At 32.3% G+C, this 20,530-nt stretch overlaps 1 protein-coding gene across 1 annotated transcript; it reads right to left on the bottom strand.

The window, feature by feature from the left end:
* Positions 1-5,786: 5,786 nt before the first annotated feature.
* Positions 5,787-8,083, bottom strand: LOC112517401. The gene is made up of 2 exons (XM_025124818.1): positions 7,971-8,083; positions 5,787-7,679 (listed from the first exon to the last, which is right to left on the bottom strand). Exon 2 carries the CDS (start codon positions 7,489-7,491, stop codon positions 6,010-6,012), a length of 1,482 nt encoding a protein of 493 aa, XP_024980586.1. The 5' UTR covers positions 7,492-7,679; positions 7,971-8,083; the 3' UTR covers positions 5,787-6,009.
* Positions 8,084-20,530: the final 12,447 nt, after the last annotated feature.

Genomic DNA, 20,530 nt, shown 5'->3' on the forward strand with positions numbered 1-20,530 from the left:
GTTTCTTTTGGGTACTTCACCTGTTTACAAACATTTTGTCACTATGATTGAAAATTAATATTGGTTCACATTTAATGTCAATATAATTGAAAAGTAATATTTTGTTAATACAGTTTTATGTACAAGTTGTTTTGCAAGATTATCTGGGTTTTATGCACACCAATCTTGATCTTTGGTAGAGTGGTTTCTTTTCTGTATGAACAAATTGGCATATGATATGATATGAATGAAAGCAGTTTGTTAACAAATTAGTTTATCTTTTAATCTTGATGTCACTTCACATATTGATATTTCATATAAAAAATTATATACACTTCGGAAAATGAAGTTTTATCATTTATATATATATGAATGCTCAGAATTACTAACATGACAACTTGTGTAATATAATATCTTTCATCTATGAACTCATAATTGTATAGCATGGAAATATTCATAAACAAAATGATATATGTCTCAAAATTTAAGATATGAAGCAAGTGTTTCTTAAAAACAGAACAATCACATATTATTGAGTAAAATATAATATATCAAGTTTCATATATGAACATTCAGAATATATAATATGAAAGTTTAACATGTTCCCAAATGAATAGTCATTATGTATAGCATTCACAAATGAAAATTTAACAAGTGAATACTCAATATGTATAACATGAAATTTTCACTCTTAAGCCTTAATATGGAATAAATCAAGCATCAACAACAATATACGTCACTGATTCATGCATGAACACAACATTTCTTAAGTTTAACAAGTTCACAAATGAATACTCGATATGTATAACATTAAATTTTCACATTTGATGCCTTAATATGGAATAAATCAAGCATCAACAACAACATGTCATGGATTCATGCATGGACACAACATATGTTAAGTTTAACAAGTTCAAAATTTGAATACTTAATATGTATAACACGAAATTTTCACATCTGAAGCCTCAATGTGGTTTTCATTTGATTACCATCCTATATATCTATATCTATATCTATATCTATATATATCTCTCTGTGTGTGTGTATATATATATATATATATATAAAGAGAGAGAGAGAGAGAGAGAGAGTTCGGTTCAAATGTTAACCCAAACTATTGTGTTAACTTTGTTAACCATTTTCAACCATTTACAATCCATCTTAGTATTAGGTTCCTATCCATCTTAGAATATAATGACAAGGGTACATATGTAATTTTCTTTTTTATGTAACTCTTATATCATTAATTGGGAGTTACAAAATCATAAAATCTCATGATTTGTGTTAACTTACTATTAATCTTATTATTTTTTTAATATTGATTTTCTATCTCTAATGTTTATGAATTTGTGATTGATGCAAGAGACCCGGTAGTAAAGTTTTCGGTATCGTTCAAATTGACATATACGAAAGATGATGAACATGTGTGACCGTATGAACACAAATTCACATATGAGAACATTCGTACAACCATATGAACACAACTAGACATATATGAAGCCTTGTGTCAATTACGAACACAAATTGACATATATGAACCTTGTGTCAATTACGAAAACAAATTGACATACATGAACCCTTGTGTCAATTGACACAGATTGACATATATGTATAGTTGGTATAGATATGAACACATATTGACACAAATGAACATACGAAAGATGATRAACATGTGTGACCATATGAACACAAATTCACATATATGAACATTCATACAACCATATGCACACAACTCGACTATATGAACCTTTGTATCATTTACGAACACAAATTGACTATGAACCCTTGTGTCAAATACAAACACAGATTGACATATATGCACACTTGTGTCGTTTACGACCTTTTTCCATATACACCCCTGTTTACACATGAACAATTCCCATAAATATCGAATACTTGTTCACATATGAACCATTAACAAGAAAAACTGTAGAAGAATCTGGTGTCAGGGATCTTACTGTTGGTTTTGATTCGATGACGAGATTAATTATCAGATAGTTACATTGTTATTAATGGGCAGTTACAAAACATCTCATTCTCATTAATGGGCGGTTACAAAACATCTCATTGTCATTAATGGACAACTAAACTCTTTTCCCAAAATACCTTTGTAAATATTGTTCACTTATGTTACATTGTCTATGTGTGCAATTAATTACACTTTATGTCATGAATGATCTTAACCACAAATTTCAAAGATCAATGACTAAGATTAGTTAACAAAGTTAACACAATAAACTTGGTTAACATTTGAACCAGCCCCTATATATATATATAGGGGTTCATTCAAGGAAGAACTGACTAGTTTGTGGTAACTGTGAGATCCAATCTCAACCACAAATCAATAGATAAATTAGGAAATTTATAATTTTGGTAATTTTGAATTAAAATTTTAATGCAAGGACATTTTAGGTATTTTCTCTCCTCTCTCCTCTCTTCTCTCTCCGTCCTCCGGCCACCGTCCTCCGGTGATCACTGTGATACCTAAAAATATTGACTATGTTAAACAAAAGATACAATGTGATACCCAAACATATATAAAATACATTGTGATACCACTGTGTTACATCTCCAATCGACCACACAAACGACCTCAATGTGATACCCAAGCACATATATGATGCATTGTGATACCATTATGGTATCACCAGAGGACGGTGGCCGGAGAGAGAAGAGATGAGAGAGGAGAGTTTTAAAATACCAAAAATGTCCTTGCATTAAAATTTTAATTCAAAATTACCAAAATTATAAATTTCCTAATTTATTTATTGATTTGTGGTTGAGATTGGACCTCACGGTTACCACAAACTAATTAGTTCTCATTTGATTAGGCCTATATATATATATATATATATATATATATATATATATATATGGTTGGGTTCTTGTAAGGAGAGTTAAAGTGAGAACGTAATAAGGGATCTCCATCCTTGGATACACATTAGGATGGGATGCATCGGATCAATCCCGATATCAAATACGATTCATGGGTGGGTTTGAGATTAAAGATGATAAAGGGTATGTATCTCTTTTTTCGCTTCTCACTTTAACTCTCATTCTCACACGATTTTTCGTCTCTCTCTCAGTATATATATATAGAGAGAGAGAGAATTCAAGGGAGAATCAAGTATTTTATAAGATCGGTGAGATCAATTCTAAACCACAAACTAATTTACATCAATGGTTAAATTAATGATTTTTAATTGTGGTAATTTTGACAAAAAAAGTCCATAGGGTTATTATAGGTACTTTACATCCTTTCCATGGGACACTTGTGAAAAAACATGATGTAAACCACTCTAAAATATATTGTTTCAATTAAAGATTATAATCATATATTTTTATTACATGATGTGAATCATTATCCAATATTTTGATTAATGTTGTTGTAGGAAAGTTATTGATTTTCTATTTATGGACCATGTGAATAAAATTCTTTTATGAGTTTTATTTTTTTATCCCACTTTATATAATTTGATAAATAAAATAATTATCTTAAATGAATGGCTAAAAGGGTAATTATCATGGATCTCACAAATTTTTGGATTCTCATTTGAATAAGCCCATAGATAATGTTACCATAAAAATGATGGTGTTCTTGCATGATATACTTGTAAAATTAAGAGGAGTCGATATATTCACTTGCAGATGCTTATCATCAAATTTTCGTAGTGTTCACAATGTTAGATTTGTTTGCGTTAAATTTTCGTTGAAAAACCCACTTCGGACCGCATTGCAGGTCTTCTTCATGTTCCTGTCTAACGTTCAACGACAACGGTGTCAATATTGGTGCAAATATCGAATGAACTCTCCCACCAATTCTCTAGATCAAACAAAGATATGAGAATAATTTGGAAATTAATGAGATAAACATGAAATATTGGAGAAAATTGTAACCGAATTAGGATATTATCAATTCTTTGTTGAGTTGTTATCTAAAATATCAAACTACTAATTCATCATTTCATTATTAATTGAAAAAATAAAACCAATTATCTTATATGATTGGCTTATATGAGATCTAAAGGTTCTGAAGATTATAAGGGAGCGTTTGATTCGTTAGAATCCGTCGAAATCTGATGAAATTGGAATAGTCAATTCCATTCTAATGTTTGGTTACCCATGGAATGGAATTGAATTCCAAAACATTCCCTCATTTAAAGATTTCACCATTCCTTCATATAAGATATGTAATTGAAATCCATTTCATCCAAAATTTTATAAATGCAAAAATACCCTAATTACACCTTTTCCATTCTCATCTACTGCTTCCAATTTATCGAACCACCGGTTTCTCTCATTTTGAACGACTGTTTCATCTTCTTCATCGATCAAAGATTGCAGGTACGATTTATGCTTCGATTTCTGTTATCTCCAACGTACAATTTCTGTTTTCTGCTTCGATTTTGTTACTGTTTCGATTTTTGCTTCGATTTCTGTTATGACTTTATATTTCGGCTTACTATTTTTGCTTCCATTTTTGCTTACAGTTTCTGTTTTGATTTCTACTTACGATTTATACTTTGATATCTGCTTCCGATTTCTGCTCCCGGTTTCTGCTTACAATTCTTGCTTACACTTTATACTTCGATTTCTGCTTACGATATCTATTCCAATTTCTGCTTCAATTTTGTTACTGTTTCTACGTCATATTAATGCTTCATATTACTAATTTGACATATTTTTGTATATGATTTACTGCTTCAAAGAAAGGATTTTTTGTCTTTTTTTCATCATTTCATTCCAATTCTGTTGCAAATAAAATAGGCAAATTCCAATTTTGATTATACAGATTACAATCCATTTCTGCCAACCAAACACTTGATCAAATCTGATAACATTTCATTCAAATTCCTTCTAGATTCCATTTCTTCTAGAATCATTTTACGAACCAAAACCCCCCTTATATTACATGTATTGTCCCTACGGTTTATCAATTTTAATGAATTGGGTCCCTAAAGTGAAAAAGTAACGAAACTGGTCCCTTTGATATGCTTTTTCTAACGGATTGGGTCCCCAAAAAAAATAAAGTACCAGCCATGTGCTCCCTGACTGTACTAACTTGAATGCACACCTGAATTATACAATCCAAGTTTTCCAGATTTGGTCAAACATCTTGAATGCTGCTAGTGTGTAGATATTAGCCTTCTAAAGCATGAAGGACTTCCAAGTTCCAACAGAATACAACAACACAGAACAGACCTACACTTATCCTTTTTCCTCTGAAGAAGTAGCTAAACATAGTTTATGATTTTGGATATATCAACACATTATAAATAGTTTTAGACCCTTCAGTTTTCCTAGTTTCCTATTGCAATATCATCTGGGATTGCCCATTCTAATTTACCCTCACCACATAGGTCGGCTCAATATGCCACGTTGCTACTTCGATCTCTTACCAACTGTATAAAATCTACCACCAAGAATATCAATGTCGACATCATATGAAGGATATGTAGACACTAAATAATTTAAAAATGAAGTCGGGTATTGTAACTAATTAGAATCTTTATGCATTTTAAGCAAGTTTCATGACATTAAGAGCCCCCTGGTTCATTTCAAGGAATGAAAACGGGAATGAGAATGAGAATGAGAATGCTGGGAACGGAAACAGGGGCGAGTATATGGTGATGCTTCATTACCCAATATCTGGTAATCCTTCATCCTACTGCATCATACCAGAAACAAATTAATGATTTCCATTTCCCAACTCCTATTAACCCCAACCAAGCACTACTTCCCTAAAAGTATATGAAGATGTTATACAGCTTGGTAGTTCAGGGTACCAACATATAGTAATCCCTTACTGTGCCTTGTGTGGTTGCAGGTGTGCTACCAAATAGTATGCCTGAAAAGAATCTCATAAAGAAGCTGGGTTTTGTTCAATTTTTTATGGATCAACAGATATTTCTGTTATTTACAAAAGATTCATGGTTAACATGAATCAATTCAAAAAGCTAACTTCAGTTTACAAATGTATGTCTAAAAGAATTGTGTACGAATGCTACAAGAACCTCTACAATAGAAGACTTACTTGAAGAACAAAACCCTCCTCTTCTTCTTCCCGAGCTTCTTATCCACAGCCCGTTTGATAAACAATCTCATCGTCAGCACAATTGTATCTCTTGAGCAGCTGACATCACTAGAACTATAATCTGCACGTAAATATTGCTCATCGCCCCCAGGACTAAGTATCGAGAACTCTGATGGTATTTCTGCTGGTAGACTAATAACTGTGGTTGGTGCATATTTCTCATCAACTACAACACTGCTGTTGGGTCCATTAATCTTGATGCTGTAACTACTCTTCTTGATCTCCAAAGCAGCTGCTTCCCAAGTGTCAAGAGATCCTTTCCAAACAAAAAGCTTAAAAATTGCATGGCCTATGCTCAAGATTTTCTCGATTTCACGAATCATATCAGGATGACAAGTGATCTTCCTGTTGTCATTCGCAAAGCGTTTTACAAGTTCGCCCTTCCTCTGTCTGTCATCAAGCGGCTGGACTTCCACAGCAAGATATGTTTCCACATCATCTGCTGTAACGGTGTAAGTGGGTTGTCTTGCGCCTATATAGTGGACTGATCCATCTTCCAAATGGCGAACCCACTCAAAACCACAGTGGGTGGTTCCATTTCTTGAGTACCCACTTGCTTGAATTTCATGACCCGGAAAAGCTTCCCCTAAAATCTGCAAACCCTCTATTGTGGGAAGTGGCTTATTAGTATCTTCATCATCATAGTCACCACTGCCATTATCATCTTCTTCTGAATCATCTGCTTCAAGGTGTGAGGACGAAGGTTCTTCTTCAAAAATTGATGGCAAATAAGGAGAATTGACCACACCTTCTCCATTGTTTCGTCTCTCTACACCCATATGAACTGTTTCTGGAGATGGCTCAAAGCTTGAGTGGGGCCAAGTTGGAGGTGAAGAATCTAATGGCGAATCTTCCCTGTGAGAATGTAAAAGTAGAGGTTGATATTGAGATTCCCGTAGCTTTTCTTCAGCCATAGTGAGTCTTTCTTTAGTATGCTTGAAGAGAATCCTTAGACTACTAACAATGGAGTATGCATCAAGAGCTGCAGGGTGAAGAGAGAGGTCTGAAAGAAGAGGCACTAAAGACGATATAAATATTGACCTTTCATCTTGAGCTACCTGTAGTGCGTATCTAAGGTGTATATTCTCTTCGACTATGTCCTGTCTGTAGGATATGGCTTTTGAGGTCGCTGCAAAAAGATCTTGTTGTTGTTGATCAAAAGCATTGTACATTGATGTGATGCGTTTTTCAAGAACTTGCTTCTCGTTTTGAATCTGTGCTTCTTTGACAGTATATTCAGCCAATTGTTTCCTTAACTGGATAATTTCTCGTTCTTGTTCTTCAATCTGTTGAAGATCATCCTCTTCCATTGGTTTTCTGTTGACTTGATTGTCAGAACCAATGTGCCTCTCACTTACGGCCAACGCAGAGATGCTGTCTGATAAATCGCCTCTGAGATGGTAATCAGCTTCTCCCATGCTTTCCTAATCAACCCGAACTCCTTCGAGTTTGTGACAATTGCATGAAATCAAATAGAAGATCCCACTGATTTTCACCAGGTAGTATCAATAAACCCTGGAACCAAATCCCTCCTGTTGATGTTGATAAACCCTAGATTGAGAGAGATCAGCGAAGAGAAACTCTCCACCCTTTTCTCTACCACCCTCTGATTCATTAATTCAAATTGAAACTATCATCAAACCATGAATTGACATAAAACAACACACATTCTCGTCCATCAATCAGAAACTTATTTTGGGTTTGATCAAATTATTTCAAGAAATAAGAACACACTAACTACATCAACAATCATTCACTTCAAGGGTGATTCCTTTGGTAGGTTTTCCCTTTTTTCCTAATCCGAATTATGATTTCTTTACAAGACAAATACACATAACCATGAATTCATATTTTTGCATGATTAATCAAAGAAAATAGAAGCAGAATTGTCAGATACCTTGTACTTGGTATTAATTCATGAGTTGAAAACCATTGATAGATTCGCCTTTGTCCTCGACGAAAAGTCTCCGCCACAGAAATATATGCAGAGAGAGAGAGAGAGAGAGAGAGAGAGAGAGGGGGATTAATTGATGGGGGTAAGGCGGTCATGCATCGATGAGGTGATGTGCTGTTTGAACTCTATATATATAGCGACTTTAAAATGTGCCCAACGATCATCTGGGTATCCGGGTCGGGTTGTGGTTTAGTTGTCCATCCTTGACTAAATTTATGCTCCCGTATCCTTATATAAAACTAGTATGCGTACCCCGGTAACGGACGGAATGCAAGATTTCTACATTGTTGTATTTCATACGGGATTATAGAGCAATAAAATGAGATGGTTTTGTTATACTATCAGGACGGAGGACGGCGCATGCCCAGGACCCAAAATTTTCTTTTAAAATACAATAGTAGTATAAAAAAATTTAATAAATTAAAGAAATCCAAAAAATTATAACATATAATAAGAGGTAAAAAATTTAGTGGATAATAAGGACCAAAAAATATATCAACTAATTACATTGGAGAAGAAAATAAAAAAAATTAATTGGTCATTCATTATATGTTATTGTTTATTATCTCTCTAATTTTTTTTTATCTCCAACAAGGTTCAATGATATTGGTTATTGCTATCTTTTTATGTTTTAATGTTTTTGTGCTTCAACAATTCAACGTTAAGATCATGTGTTTGCTATTGCTATATATTTTTGTTGAATATTTTTATCAATTTCTGTTTCTATTGACTATTGCTATTTGGTTATATTGTTCTAATTGTTTTTGTTGATTATTGTTATCTATTGTTGCTTTTACATAAAATATTTTACTATTATTTGACCATCAATCTACTGTTTTTATAATTTATGACGTGTTTCATGATTTTATGATTAATCAATAAATTTTTTCTACTAAATGTATTTAGTAATCTCTCTTATATATGTCATGTTTCATAAACTTTTAATCTTAACATCTAATTTTAGTTGAACAAAAAAAGAAAGAAAATAGAATTTAAATATTTTCATCAATTGTTTGACTTATATATATCTTTCATTGGGATTTCACCACACTATAAGATTTTATTTAAGTGCTCAAATAATCATTTGTTCAACTTGCATATTATATGTTTAATTCATTATTTATTCTTAATGGATCTCAATGGATCAACTTTTATTTTATATTTTTATTGATCCTTATTTGTCTACTTGTCTAGAAAACCTTGATAGTCTTCTTTATTATTGATCTCTCATTGACCCTCACGATTACTTCATTCACACAAGTTTTCTTTTTGTATCAAAATAACACATATTTCTTGTTATGAACTAAAAAATTCTTACTTTTTATAAAAATTTATCAACCATAGTTTCTATATTCTTGGTTTTACCTGATAAGAAGTACGTAAAGTTAAGTACTCTCTTATATATCTATAATAAAGATAAATAAGATTTCTTTACTCAGTAAATTATTAACATTTCTTGTACTCAATTTTGTACTAATGAAAAACATTTATTGAATTCTTTTTCGTACTTACCAAGGGTCACTACAAGAAAAATGAGCTTTGATGATGAGTCTTTTGACGATGACATGTTTCTGTCACAAGTTATAGCGGCGACATGTTGTTATATACTCTTTCTAATGATAAATGGATTTTTAACGACGATAAAAGTCGTTGCTAAAATCCATGTTTTTTACGGTGGGCCCTGTTTTTACGTTCGTCCAGAGCCTATAAAATGTTAGGAATGGGCCTGTATACTATCAAAAAGATATCGATAGAAATTCAAATACTTTGAACATTGTTAACTATACCTCGTCTAGCAGCTGTAAAATGTTAGGAATGAGCCTGTATCTATATATTATTTTCTAAAATTAGGTCTTGACCGGGGACGAAGATCGGGATTTGACCAGAAAATAAACCGGGGACGAGATATTAATCCCTGTATCAGCTGGGGACCGAGGCCGAAAATGAGTGCAATTGACGATATTGGAATCTTTATGAAAATGTTCAATTGACGATATTGGAAAATGAGTGCATGATAACTATACGTGTTTAATGTTTTACATTGATGCTTGTATGTCTATGAAGTCTAGGAGTGGTACATTCATTTTGAGTAATGGATTATTGGGTCTAGTGTGAGCTTAAGATGGAATGTAGTCCAAGTAGAAACTGCCTTCATTTTAAGTGTCAGGTGTTGTCTATGCTTAAGCTGGGATGCAATACAAGCAGAGTCTGCATTCATTTTAAGTATGTGAGCATTCATTGTCAAGATGAAATATAGTCCAGGTAGAGGCTTGTAACACCCCATTCCACACGTTTCATTTAACATATACTTCATATACAAGAAATACATGTTTGTACACCACATTGGTTTCTTAGTACAAGAATCTACCAGTACAAAATACATGGTTCAAAAATTCAAAATACAATTCTTGCACTAATCCAGTTTCATCTATCAAAACTATACATATCATTAGCCATTCTTCACGCAGATAAACATATAGGGAAATTATAACATTTTCACTTTTCCCTTACCTTCTGCACTTTTTGCAATACATGTTTAAAATCATAAAACGAGGGTTAGACCAAAAAGTCTATTGAGGTACCCTATTTATGTTATTGCATGGTGAAAATCACCAAAACTTTTAAGTAAAACAACTTTTCACATATATTACAAATATATGAACAAATAAGAACATAATACCAATACCTTTCACTTTTCAAGCCAAATTCTTTGCTTGCAAACGATACATCAAATCCAAACAGGTTTACACTAACCAAATTATCACAATGCCACTTTTAAACCTCTCAAAAACAAATAAGGTTTATTCAAAGTTTTAGGCCAAATCTGTTATCTCCTCCTTAATAACATCCAAACTATGATTTCCAATAAGAACCCTGATCCTAAACCTTTAAATCACAAAGAAATAAAGATTCCAAACCACGATAATCTTAAGGGATATAATAGTAAGAGTTATATTACACAGTACACATACAAATGTCACCCTTATATCCAAATGTACACCTCTCCTTGATATGCCACCTTTATCCCATGGTATACCTCTCCTTGATATGTCACCCTTATTTCTCCATCAAAACATTTCACAAAAAACAATTTCATATTGAATATACCGCAGTCAATGGAATAACATCAGTTCCAAAATCATTTTTAAAATTCCCATTTCTTTGTTTAAAGAATCAAAATGATATGTCCATTCATAATCCGGTCAAATCTTGTCCGGATAACAAATCCGGACAACACTTCACTATGTCCGATTTAACACTTAGAATAAATTTCCAACACTTTTGTCCGGATTACTAATCCAGACAACATTATGCATAATCGTCCGATTTAAAATAAACCGGTTACCTTTAATCGTATTCATACTTCTCCGATCAATGTAATCAAGCGATTTATAAAGTTTAAATCTCACTAACTTCCTACATCGTACACACTATGTGCGATTTAGACTAAACCGGCCAACAAGTGTCCAATTTATGAGTAAACCGCCCAACTCTTTTTGTCCGGTTTAAGTCCGTATCGATTAGTGCTTAGGCGGTTTAATTCTAAACCGCTCATGCCTTGGCCTATTAAACTTTAAACCGCTTACCCTTTATCCGGTTTAACTTGAAATCGCTTAATACCCATCCGGTTTAACATAATCTGGTCGAAATTATCATTTATCAAGTAATCTTTTCAAAGCTCAATTAAACATACAATTTAAAGTAATTTGAAAGCATTTAACCACTCACCTTGAATTTCCTTTTTGAAACTAACTGAATCTTGGTGAAAGAAATGCAATCCGATCAATCCTTTTCAGTTTATATTGTTCACCCAGGTAACACAAATAGCAAGCAAGAAGGAATGGAGGTTAGGACCTTCCTTTTATACCTTTCATTAACAGGAAAGTCGGCTATAATAGCCTTCACCCACATGCATTACTTTCACATATACATATACACTTATGCATGTATGTATTTTATTGTGTATGTAATTATACCCACACATTTGATACATACTCAGTTATGCATATAACTTCACATACTAGCACGATCAAATATAACAATTTATCATGCTGTCACGTAAACATTTAACAAATAATAATCACATATTGATTACCTCATGTGATAACCAGGATCCGGTTATCACAAGGCTGCCTTCATCTTAGGTCTTTTATGGGTATCTTGATGTATGATGAAACTGGTGTTTATCCTAACATTGTTTGCTAGAAATTTACTAGACTTTTTGGTCTGACCTACATTTTCAAAATCAACCTTTCAGAGTTGGTATACAAGGGCAAGATGTGGCCTCGGGATAGAAGGTTGCGTAAAAGCCAGTCAGCTAGTTAGTTGGAATTAGTTTCTTGTACTCGTATAAGGTTATTTGTGTAGAATTTCTTCAACAATGTTATGGTTAGACTTGATGTGTTTACTACTGTGACTTAATATTAATGATCTTGGGGCATTGCTCATTTCTTTGAGGTGATTTTGGAGACCAGGTCATAGCTATTGTGAAACCAATTACTGACTAGCACATTAGCCTATTCTTCCAACCTTCTTTCACATTCAAGCTAAGGTATTTAGCTCATGATGTAATACAAGACATAAATACAAAGCTGAATAATGTAATTGCACAAAAAGTAAAGTGTTATGAGAATGTAAAACATTTGTAGCATCGTGCAAGGAGAGTACTCAAACTACCTTGATTTACAACTTAAAAAGGGACAATAACTAAACTACTTATAAGCTTTATAAGCTAAGGACGATTGAAAATAACGAAGTACTCCCCTATTTATACATATAGGAGAGCAGTTAATAACAAAATAAGTGTTAGTCACATGACCTAATATCCAAGGGTTGTTACACAACAAAGTCAACTAAATTACTATTAAAAATACCTTTTCAACAAAAGCTTGTGAACCAACTCCATCTATCAATATTCTATTAAACATTCCTCAATTTTTCTACAACATGAGTGGATATTGTCACCGAGAATTAATCCTAAAAAAGTTTATGAAGTTTTTGTTCTTATTTGCTGCCTCATTCTTGTTGCAACAACCAAAATATTACCAACTTTTCGAATATAAGCCTAAAACAAGATTAATTTCTCCAACTTAGCTCCAGACTCAATAAAAGATTGAAAGACTCAATTTTTATAAATGTGAAACTAAAATAAAGGTAAATATTTACATAAAAAGTGATCAAAATGTGATAAATTATGCACTTATCACCAGTAACGGATCTAGAAATTTCGATATTGAGGGTTGGAATTCAAATTTATAAATTTTGGGGGGTCAAAAATAGATATATATTTATAAAATATATAAAATATTAAAAAACCAAAATTTGAAAAAATTATGAGAGTCAAGTGATCTCCAACTCCTATGCATAGATCCGCCGGTGCTTATCACAATACTACAAACGAGTTTAAGAGAGTGTCTGGTTAGAGGTTAATGCAGTAATCGATGAGAATTATAATAAAGAAAGTTGTTATGTTTTACATAATACAATGGATTCATTATCCCAGAAGTCCAAATTTTCATTCAAAGTTAAACTTGGGGNGGGGGGGGGGGGGGAATGAAAAGACATTCTCATTTTCATTCACTGTCATTTTCATTCTCGTTCCCCTTTTCATTCCCAACTTGAACCAAACAGCCCCTAAATGTAAAACAGAAACTAGATTTACACCTATGAAACTATTATAAAGCCTACATCAAGGTCCATCGAGTAACATAAAATAGAAAATATAAGCTCCAAAAGAGCAAAAACTCTTTCTAATTTATGGTTCAAAATCCATATACTTCACTCTTTGAGCACATCCACCTAGTTAAATTCATCTTCTACTTTTTGAGCCTTGTTTGAAGACCATCGATATCTACGATTTGTTTTCTTTACATTTGGAACATCTCATAGAATAAATTATACATGTCATTTATTTTGAAACTAAGGGGCCGTTTACAAAATGCTTATCCGGGTAAGCACTTACCAAGTCACATTACCTTACCGAATCAACATTGCAACGACCAAGAATCTTACCCAGTAAGAGCTAAGGCAAAGACTGAGAGTCTTACCCAGTAAGTGATAGTGACAACTCTTACCACGGTTAGCACTTACCGGGTTAATTGTTGCATACGATACCGTTTTGGTGGACTAATATCTTACCCGGTAAGTAATTGATAGTTTTGAATTTTGCTGGTAAGCACTTACCCAGGTAAGTATTGGTAAACGGCCCCTAAGACGATTGATAGTCTTACCCACATTTGTCATAGACTTTAATGTATTAATAGGTAGTCAGATAAGACTTTGATGTATCAATAGGTAGTCATATAACACTTTGCAGGATCAATGTATGTATTGTTTTTAACCTAAGTCATAGACATACTTGGACAAGTGGATCTCCTTTAATATGCACATGCCTAAATAGATGTCTGTTAAGTGTGTGATGAACCTTCGATTTGAGATCATGCTTTAGCTTATCAACTTCAAGATCTTCAAACATATATAGTTGCAAGTAAATTACGTACTTCTCTATCTGGATTGATGAATCTTATCATCCTTGAATCTCCGATAACCACCATCTACTTACCAAATACTATTGTAGAAAACATATATGTTAACCTTTAAACTTGGATGCTATAAGATAATGTCACAAATTCTACTTGAAGAAACAAAAATCATAGTTAATTGACTCATATCAAGCTCTATCAAACTAATTCTTTTCGATGTTGCTCGATGCAAAACCCAAAGATGATCAAGCATCATTGATTATCTTTTGAGCATCATCTTTAACCTAAGTATTTGTTCATAATTTCTGATTTTTTAAATGTTTCTTAAGAAGGTACAATCATTTTATTTTGGATGGTTGTCGTGGGTTCATATGTGTCTATGTATGAACGATAGAGAGATAGATAGTAGGGATGGAAAGAGGGTGACTAGAGGAAATATAAAAAATGAAACCAAGGGATATTTTGGTAATTTAAATAATATAATGTAACACCCCAAACTCTACATTTGCATATAATATATACTTCATATAAAAGAAATATAGATTACACCACATAGGTCCCACTAGTACAAGGATTATATACGTACATAATTTACATATGAAAAATTCCAAAAGAATATCCCTACACTATCACATGTATAGCAACATGAATCTTCAAAATATACAAGCATCAGGCTGATTTTCACAAAACAGATAACACATAAGGAAAATAATTATATTTTCCCCTTTCCCTTATTATCCCGCGACTCCGCAGTTTCTGCAATGCACATTTTTGAAACACAAAATGAGGGTTATACCAGAAGGTCTAGTGAGTAAATCCCTTCATTGTAAATGTCAAGTCTTGTCATGTCTTACCAAAGGCTGAACAATTGTCATGTCCTGTTCTGTCCTGTCTTGTTCTGTCATGTCCTATCATGTCCTGTCTGCGTACCAAACGCACCCTTAACAGAGTTGCCATAAACTCTTCTGGCTCAACGGGTTAGAGTCCCTCTAGCTCAACGGGCCAGAGCTTCTCTGCCCTTGATAATCAGAGCCTCTGGCTCTACTGACCAGAGTCTCTATATCCAAATGAAACAATACCCAACCAGTGATCCTCTGGATCAAACAAAATCTCTGGTCAAAAAAGAACCTACCTTAATTTTGAAAGATGGATAAACTAGAATCAGAGCTCCTCTGACTCTTAACTCTATTTATAAATATTTTTAAAGAAAAGATAAATTTTAAAAGACAGAACTCTGATACAAAGCTCAGGCACAGAGCTTGAATACAAAGTTTTAAACAATAAGAAATAACTACTTATAAGATACAGAACTTCTGTATAATACATACAGAACTACTGGTTCATAAAGTTCCCAAAAATATTTTAAAGTCTTTTCCCATAACCAATAACCAGAGGTTCTCTGGTCTTACTAAAAGACTAACCAGAGCCCCTCTGCATATGTTAAAACTTAATAGAAAACTTAGGCAATGAAAGCCTCTGGTGATAAATCATTTCCCCTTCTCAATAACATCAAAATTATTATTTCTAAAAAGAACAATACCTCTAAATCATCAAATCACAAAGAAATGGTGATTTAGAATTATTGTATCTAATTAGTGATAATAACAAGGATTATATTAATACCCACACCTAAAATTGCCATCCTTATATCCGTATGTATACCTCTTCTTAATATGTCACCTTTATTTCTTCTTTAAAACAGGGTTTCTTACCAGAACAGACTTACGTCACCACGTCTGGAAGTACGCAACACCTAGTTCCAATCCAGAACAAACAAATGTCATCACGTCTGGGGGAACTACCTCTTAAAACAAAGTTTCATTCCAGAACAGACTTACGTCACCACGTCTAGAAGAAACATTTCCAAAATATAGTTTCAAACCAGAACAGACTTACGTCACCACGTCTGGAAGAAACATTCCCAAAATTATAGTTTCTAACCAGAACAGACTTACGTCACCACTTCTGGTAGAAACATTATCTTTTCCACTTTAAAAGATATAAAATACCCATTTTTCACAATATAACAATTTTAAAACCAAATAAATATTAATTGCAAAAAGTCTCATTCATCAAAAACTCAAATTCATCAATAACCATATTAAGTTAATTCTTATCCAAACAAAACCTATCCAGACAAGTCCATCCGAACAACACATGTCCGGACAACACTTAGCCGGACTCTCTATCCAGATGATCCTTAACCAAATAAGCAATAATCTCATATCCGGATGCACACTCTCTTTCTGGTCATTACACGTGTCCGAATAAAACTTAATCGGACAAGCATAACTACATTAATCCAAACAATCAACCGGATACCCTTTTGTTGGACAACAAGGTGTCCGAATACAAATTCTCATCGATCAACAGTGACCAGACATGCCTTCTCCGGACAATATTATGTTCAGACACAATTTCATAATAATCAAATCCGGACAACACAGGAACCAGATAATTCCAATCCGGTCAACACAGTAGCTAGTAAAAAGTCTTAAGTCGGTCATTAAAGATACCAAGAACAGATGCAACATTTTTAATACATCATCATATCAAATCTACAAACCAATAATCAAATAATATGCAAAGGATGTTTTGGTAAACACTCACCTTATGTAAATTCAAATTTTTTAAGATGAAATAGCAAATACGAATCAGACTTGATTCCTACTTCAATTCCCAAATTATGCCAACAAATTCTTTAGAAAACTCACTCTCAATTTTCTTTCTAAAAGTGACAAGAAGATTTGGGTTTCTTTTTATACTCCTTATTTATACCTTTCCACATGTGGAAAGGCAGTTATTCAACATAACTCTCGTGCATGCATATGCATATAAACACATGCACTCATTCATATCATATGAACACATAAACTTACACACACACACACACACATATATATATATATATATACTTTCATGCATACACATGAAACATGCATACATTTCCATGCATGAAAATATACATATACTCATATATTAATCTCATGTAAGCATGTATCCAGATGATTAGCTATAACAATTAATCATATATTCACGTAATCACATATCAAATAGTCACATAATAAATTATCTCAAGTGATAACCAGCACCCAGTTATCACATATAAACATGTAATTCTAATAGTCAAACAGTAAAAATATATTTTTCATATATGGTGTCTCATTGAACATTAAATGTTTGATATATTTTTTTTTTGTAAAAACACAATGGTAAATTATTTATAATGTATGGTTGAAATAGTCAAAATCAAAACTAATCAATCGTAAGAATTAAAATAAAGAGTGAATTATGGATTCGGTCCTCTGGTTTGATTTTTTTACTAGGGTTTTTATGGCATGTTTATTATGCATTTGCTTCTTGTGATATTGAATATGTTTTGGCCTCGGAATTTATAGAAGATCCTTTTTAAGATCAAACAGTTCCATCGAATTAAGTATGATTGTATATGTGATAGCATCTACTATGCCAGGAATATCAATGAATCCGATTATTGCAATTGCTCAGGATACCCTTTTTTAGTTTATAAGGTCTATTTCTTATTTTAAGATCCCTCTTACTAATTGGAATTAAAGAATTAGTAAATTTGTTTCACCCAAAATGGTAATGAGTTTGAGTTATGAACTTATAATCTATAATATGAATTTGATCTGACTAACGCTTTTGTTAACGTCGTTAAATTTAGGGCCATTTTAGCTTTTTACTTAATCTTTTGTCTTTCTTCTATAAAAAAATAAAAACAACATTTTTATACACATAAATATAGGGGTTATAGATTATAAGTTCACAAACATCAAATCCACAATAAACATACCATAAAAACCCTAATAAAAAAACATCAAACCACATAGACCAAATCCACTATTCACTCAATATACATCATAATCTTGAAATTATAAATAAATCTCAAAGAAAATTATTACGTTTTTTTTTATGAGATTGAATAATATATTTCATGAAAATGAAATGATATTTTTAACATTGTCTCGAAATTAACCAGAACATGGTATTTTGGATATATCTCAATTTAAGATGATTTTCGTATCAACCATAAATTTTTTCTGTTCTATTAAACAATTATATATTTAGTAAATAATTATTAAATTATAAGTCAAAATTAAGAATATGGAAGATGGAAAATGGAAGATGGAATGTAGACTTAAAAGAATGGAAATTTCTTTGAAAAGGTTAAATAATCAAAATCTTGACTTTTTTTATTTGTTTGTTTTTCAAGATTCAATTAACTGATTTTTTATCATGTTATCTGCATCTTCGAGGTCTTTCTCCTTTTCGTAAAGTTTGGTTTTTAAATTTTATAAAAGAAGATAAATTTTTATATTATTTTTTAGTGTTTTGCAAATTAAAATCGTTGATATGGTTATTCATTCATATTTTGGTTTTTAGTTATGGTGATGTTTTTTCGGGGGTGTTTGTGATTGCTTATAAAAATAACTTATTGACTTATTCTGGTGTGACATCAGTAATAAGCATTTTTGAGTGTTTGGATAAACAGCTTATACCAGTGCCAAACCGGTAATAATAAGTTTTTGAAGAAGTTAAATCATTCTAATTTATAATAAGTTGATAAACACTTTTGTAAAAAAGCACACGTTGTTTCAAATAAGCAATGTCAAACACCCTTTAATCAGAGCCGTTAATTTTAACTCATGGTTCTAAAATAGGTTATTTATTTTGATTGTTTGTGCAAATATGGGTTATTTTTATTTTTTATGTATCAACGTTAAAAAAATCGGTGATATTTAATTTTATTGAAGTGATCTTTTAATAGTTCTATTTTATAAAGATGTGTCATAAAAACCTCATATATTATAACTCTAGTTTCACAATCATATATATTTTAAGTTACAAATTTGGTCCCTTGGTTTGTTAGAAATAACACGTGGTCTCTATAAATTTGAAATTACAAGACGATTATCGTGTCATTAAAAAAACTCGTTATATAGGGGGTCTTTTTGTCCCTTTATCAATTGTTTCCTTTACCCTGTTAAAAACTATAGAAACCAAATCATAAAATCAATTTTGATTTGGTAAGATATAAAATAGATCGATAAAAGAACGAAAATCCCCTCATTTATGATTTCTTTAACGATCGTTATAAGAAGGGATCAAATCCGAACGTTTTTATAAACCATGTAAATCATTTTGTGATTTCAAAATTATAGAGATAGAAAAGTTATTTTCGATAAATTATAAGAACCAAATTTGTAGTTTGCATAATGGTGCAATGGAGGATCATTCATAGAAAACAATGGGGTGGTTGTTGGTCGGAAACTTCCCTCTCTTTTCCCCCCCATTTTCTTGCCTTCCCTCGTATATTTTATTTATAAACTTAATTAACAATTGATATATATATATATATATATATATATGTGTGTGTGTGTTTTCAAGTCATGGTCGTCAATAGGGACCTCCCTCCAGCAATACCATGGACCACTGCACAAAGACCTTAATATAGATGTGGTCTTCTGGACAACGTGGAGATCTAGAAACCTGCGTAATTAGAAAATATACAACACAAAAGGCATCCATATCATTTTATTATGTTATATAAAGCTTTTTAGCACATTTCCTGCAAAAGCAAACATTAAATTCTATCCAAAAAAGATAATGACAAATCACAATTATACAATTGTGAAATAAACATACAGAAGACATGCTATTCATCAGAAGAATGATCAAATAATATTAGTTCATCTGAATTATCATCTATGTCTTCAAATTCTGGTTCATCCTCGTTATATATATATATATAGGGTTGGGTTCACGTGAGACCAAGGGTTTTTCGTGAGACCCGTGAGACCAATTTATATTCATTGATCAACTTTATAAGTTAACGATTTAATGGTCTAAAATTGTACGGTGACAATTTTGTAATTATTAAGAAATCTCGTGTCACTTTTGTGATTATGAATATTGAGATTGTAGATCTAATCCAAGGGTTAAGAATTGGTCTTACGGGTCTCACGAAAAAGCATTGGTCTCATATGATCTCAAGTCTAT

The sequence above is a fragment of the Cynara cardunculus genome (assembly GCF_001531365.2).
Source record: "Cynara cardunculus var. scolymus isolate 2C chromosome LG 8, CcrdV1, whole genome shotgun sequence".
In the NCBI taxonomy this organism is placed as follows: Eukaryota; Viridiplantae; Streptophyta; class Magnoliopsida; order Asterales; family Asteraceae; genus Cynara; species Cynara cardunculus.

What these genes read in the sequence shown, in the direction of transcription:
- LOC112517401 (XM_025124818.1), bottom strand. Translation starts at nt 7,491, where the DNA reads ATGGGAGAAGCTGATTACCATCTCAGAGGCGATTTATCAGACAGCATC.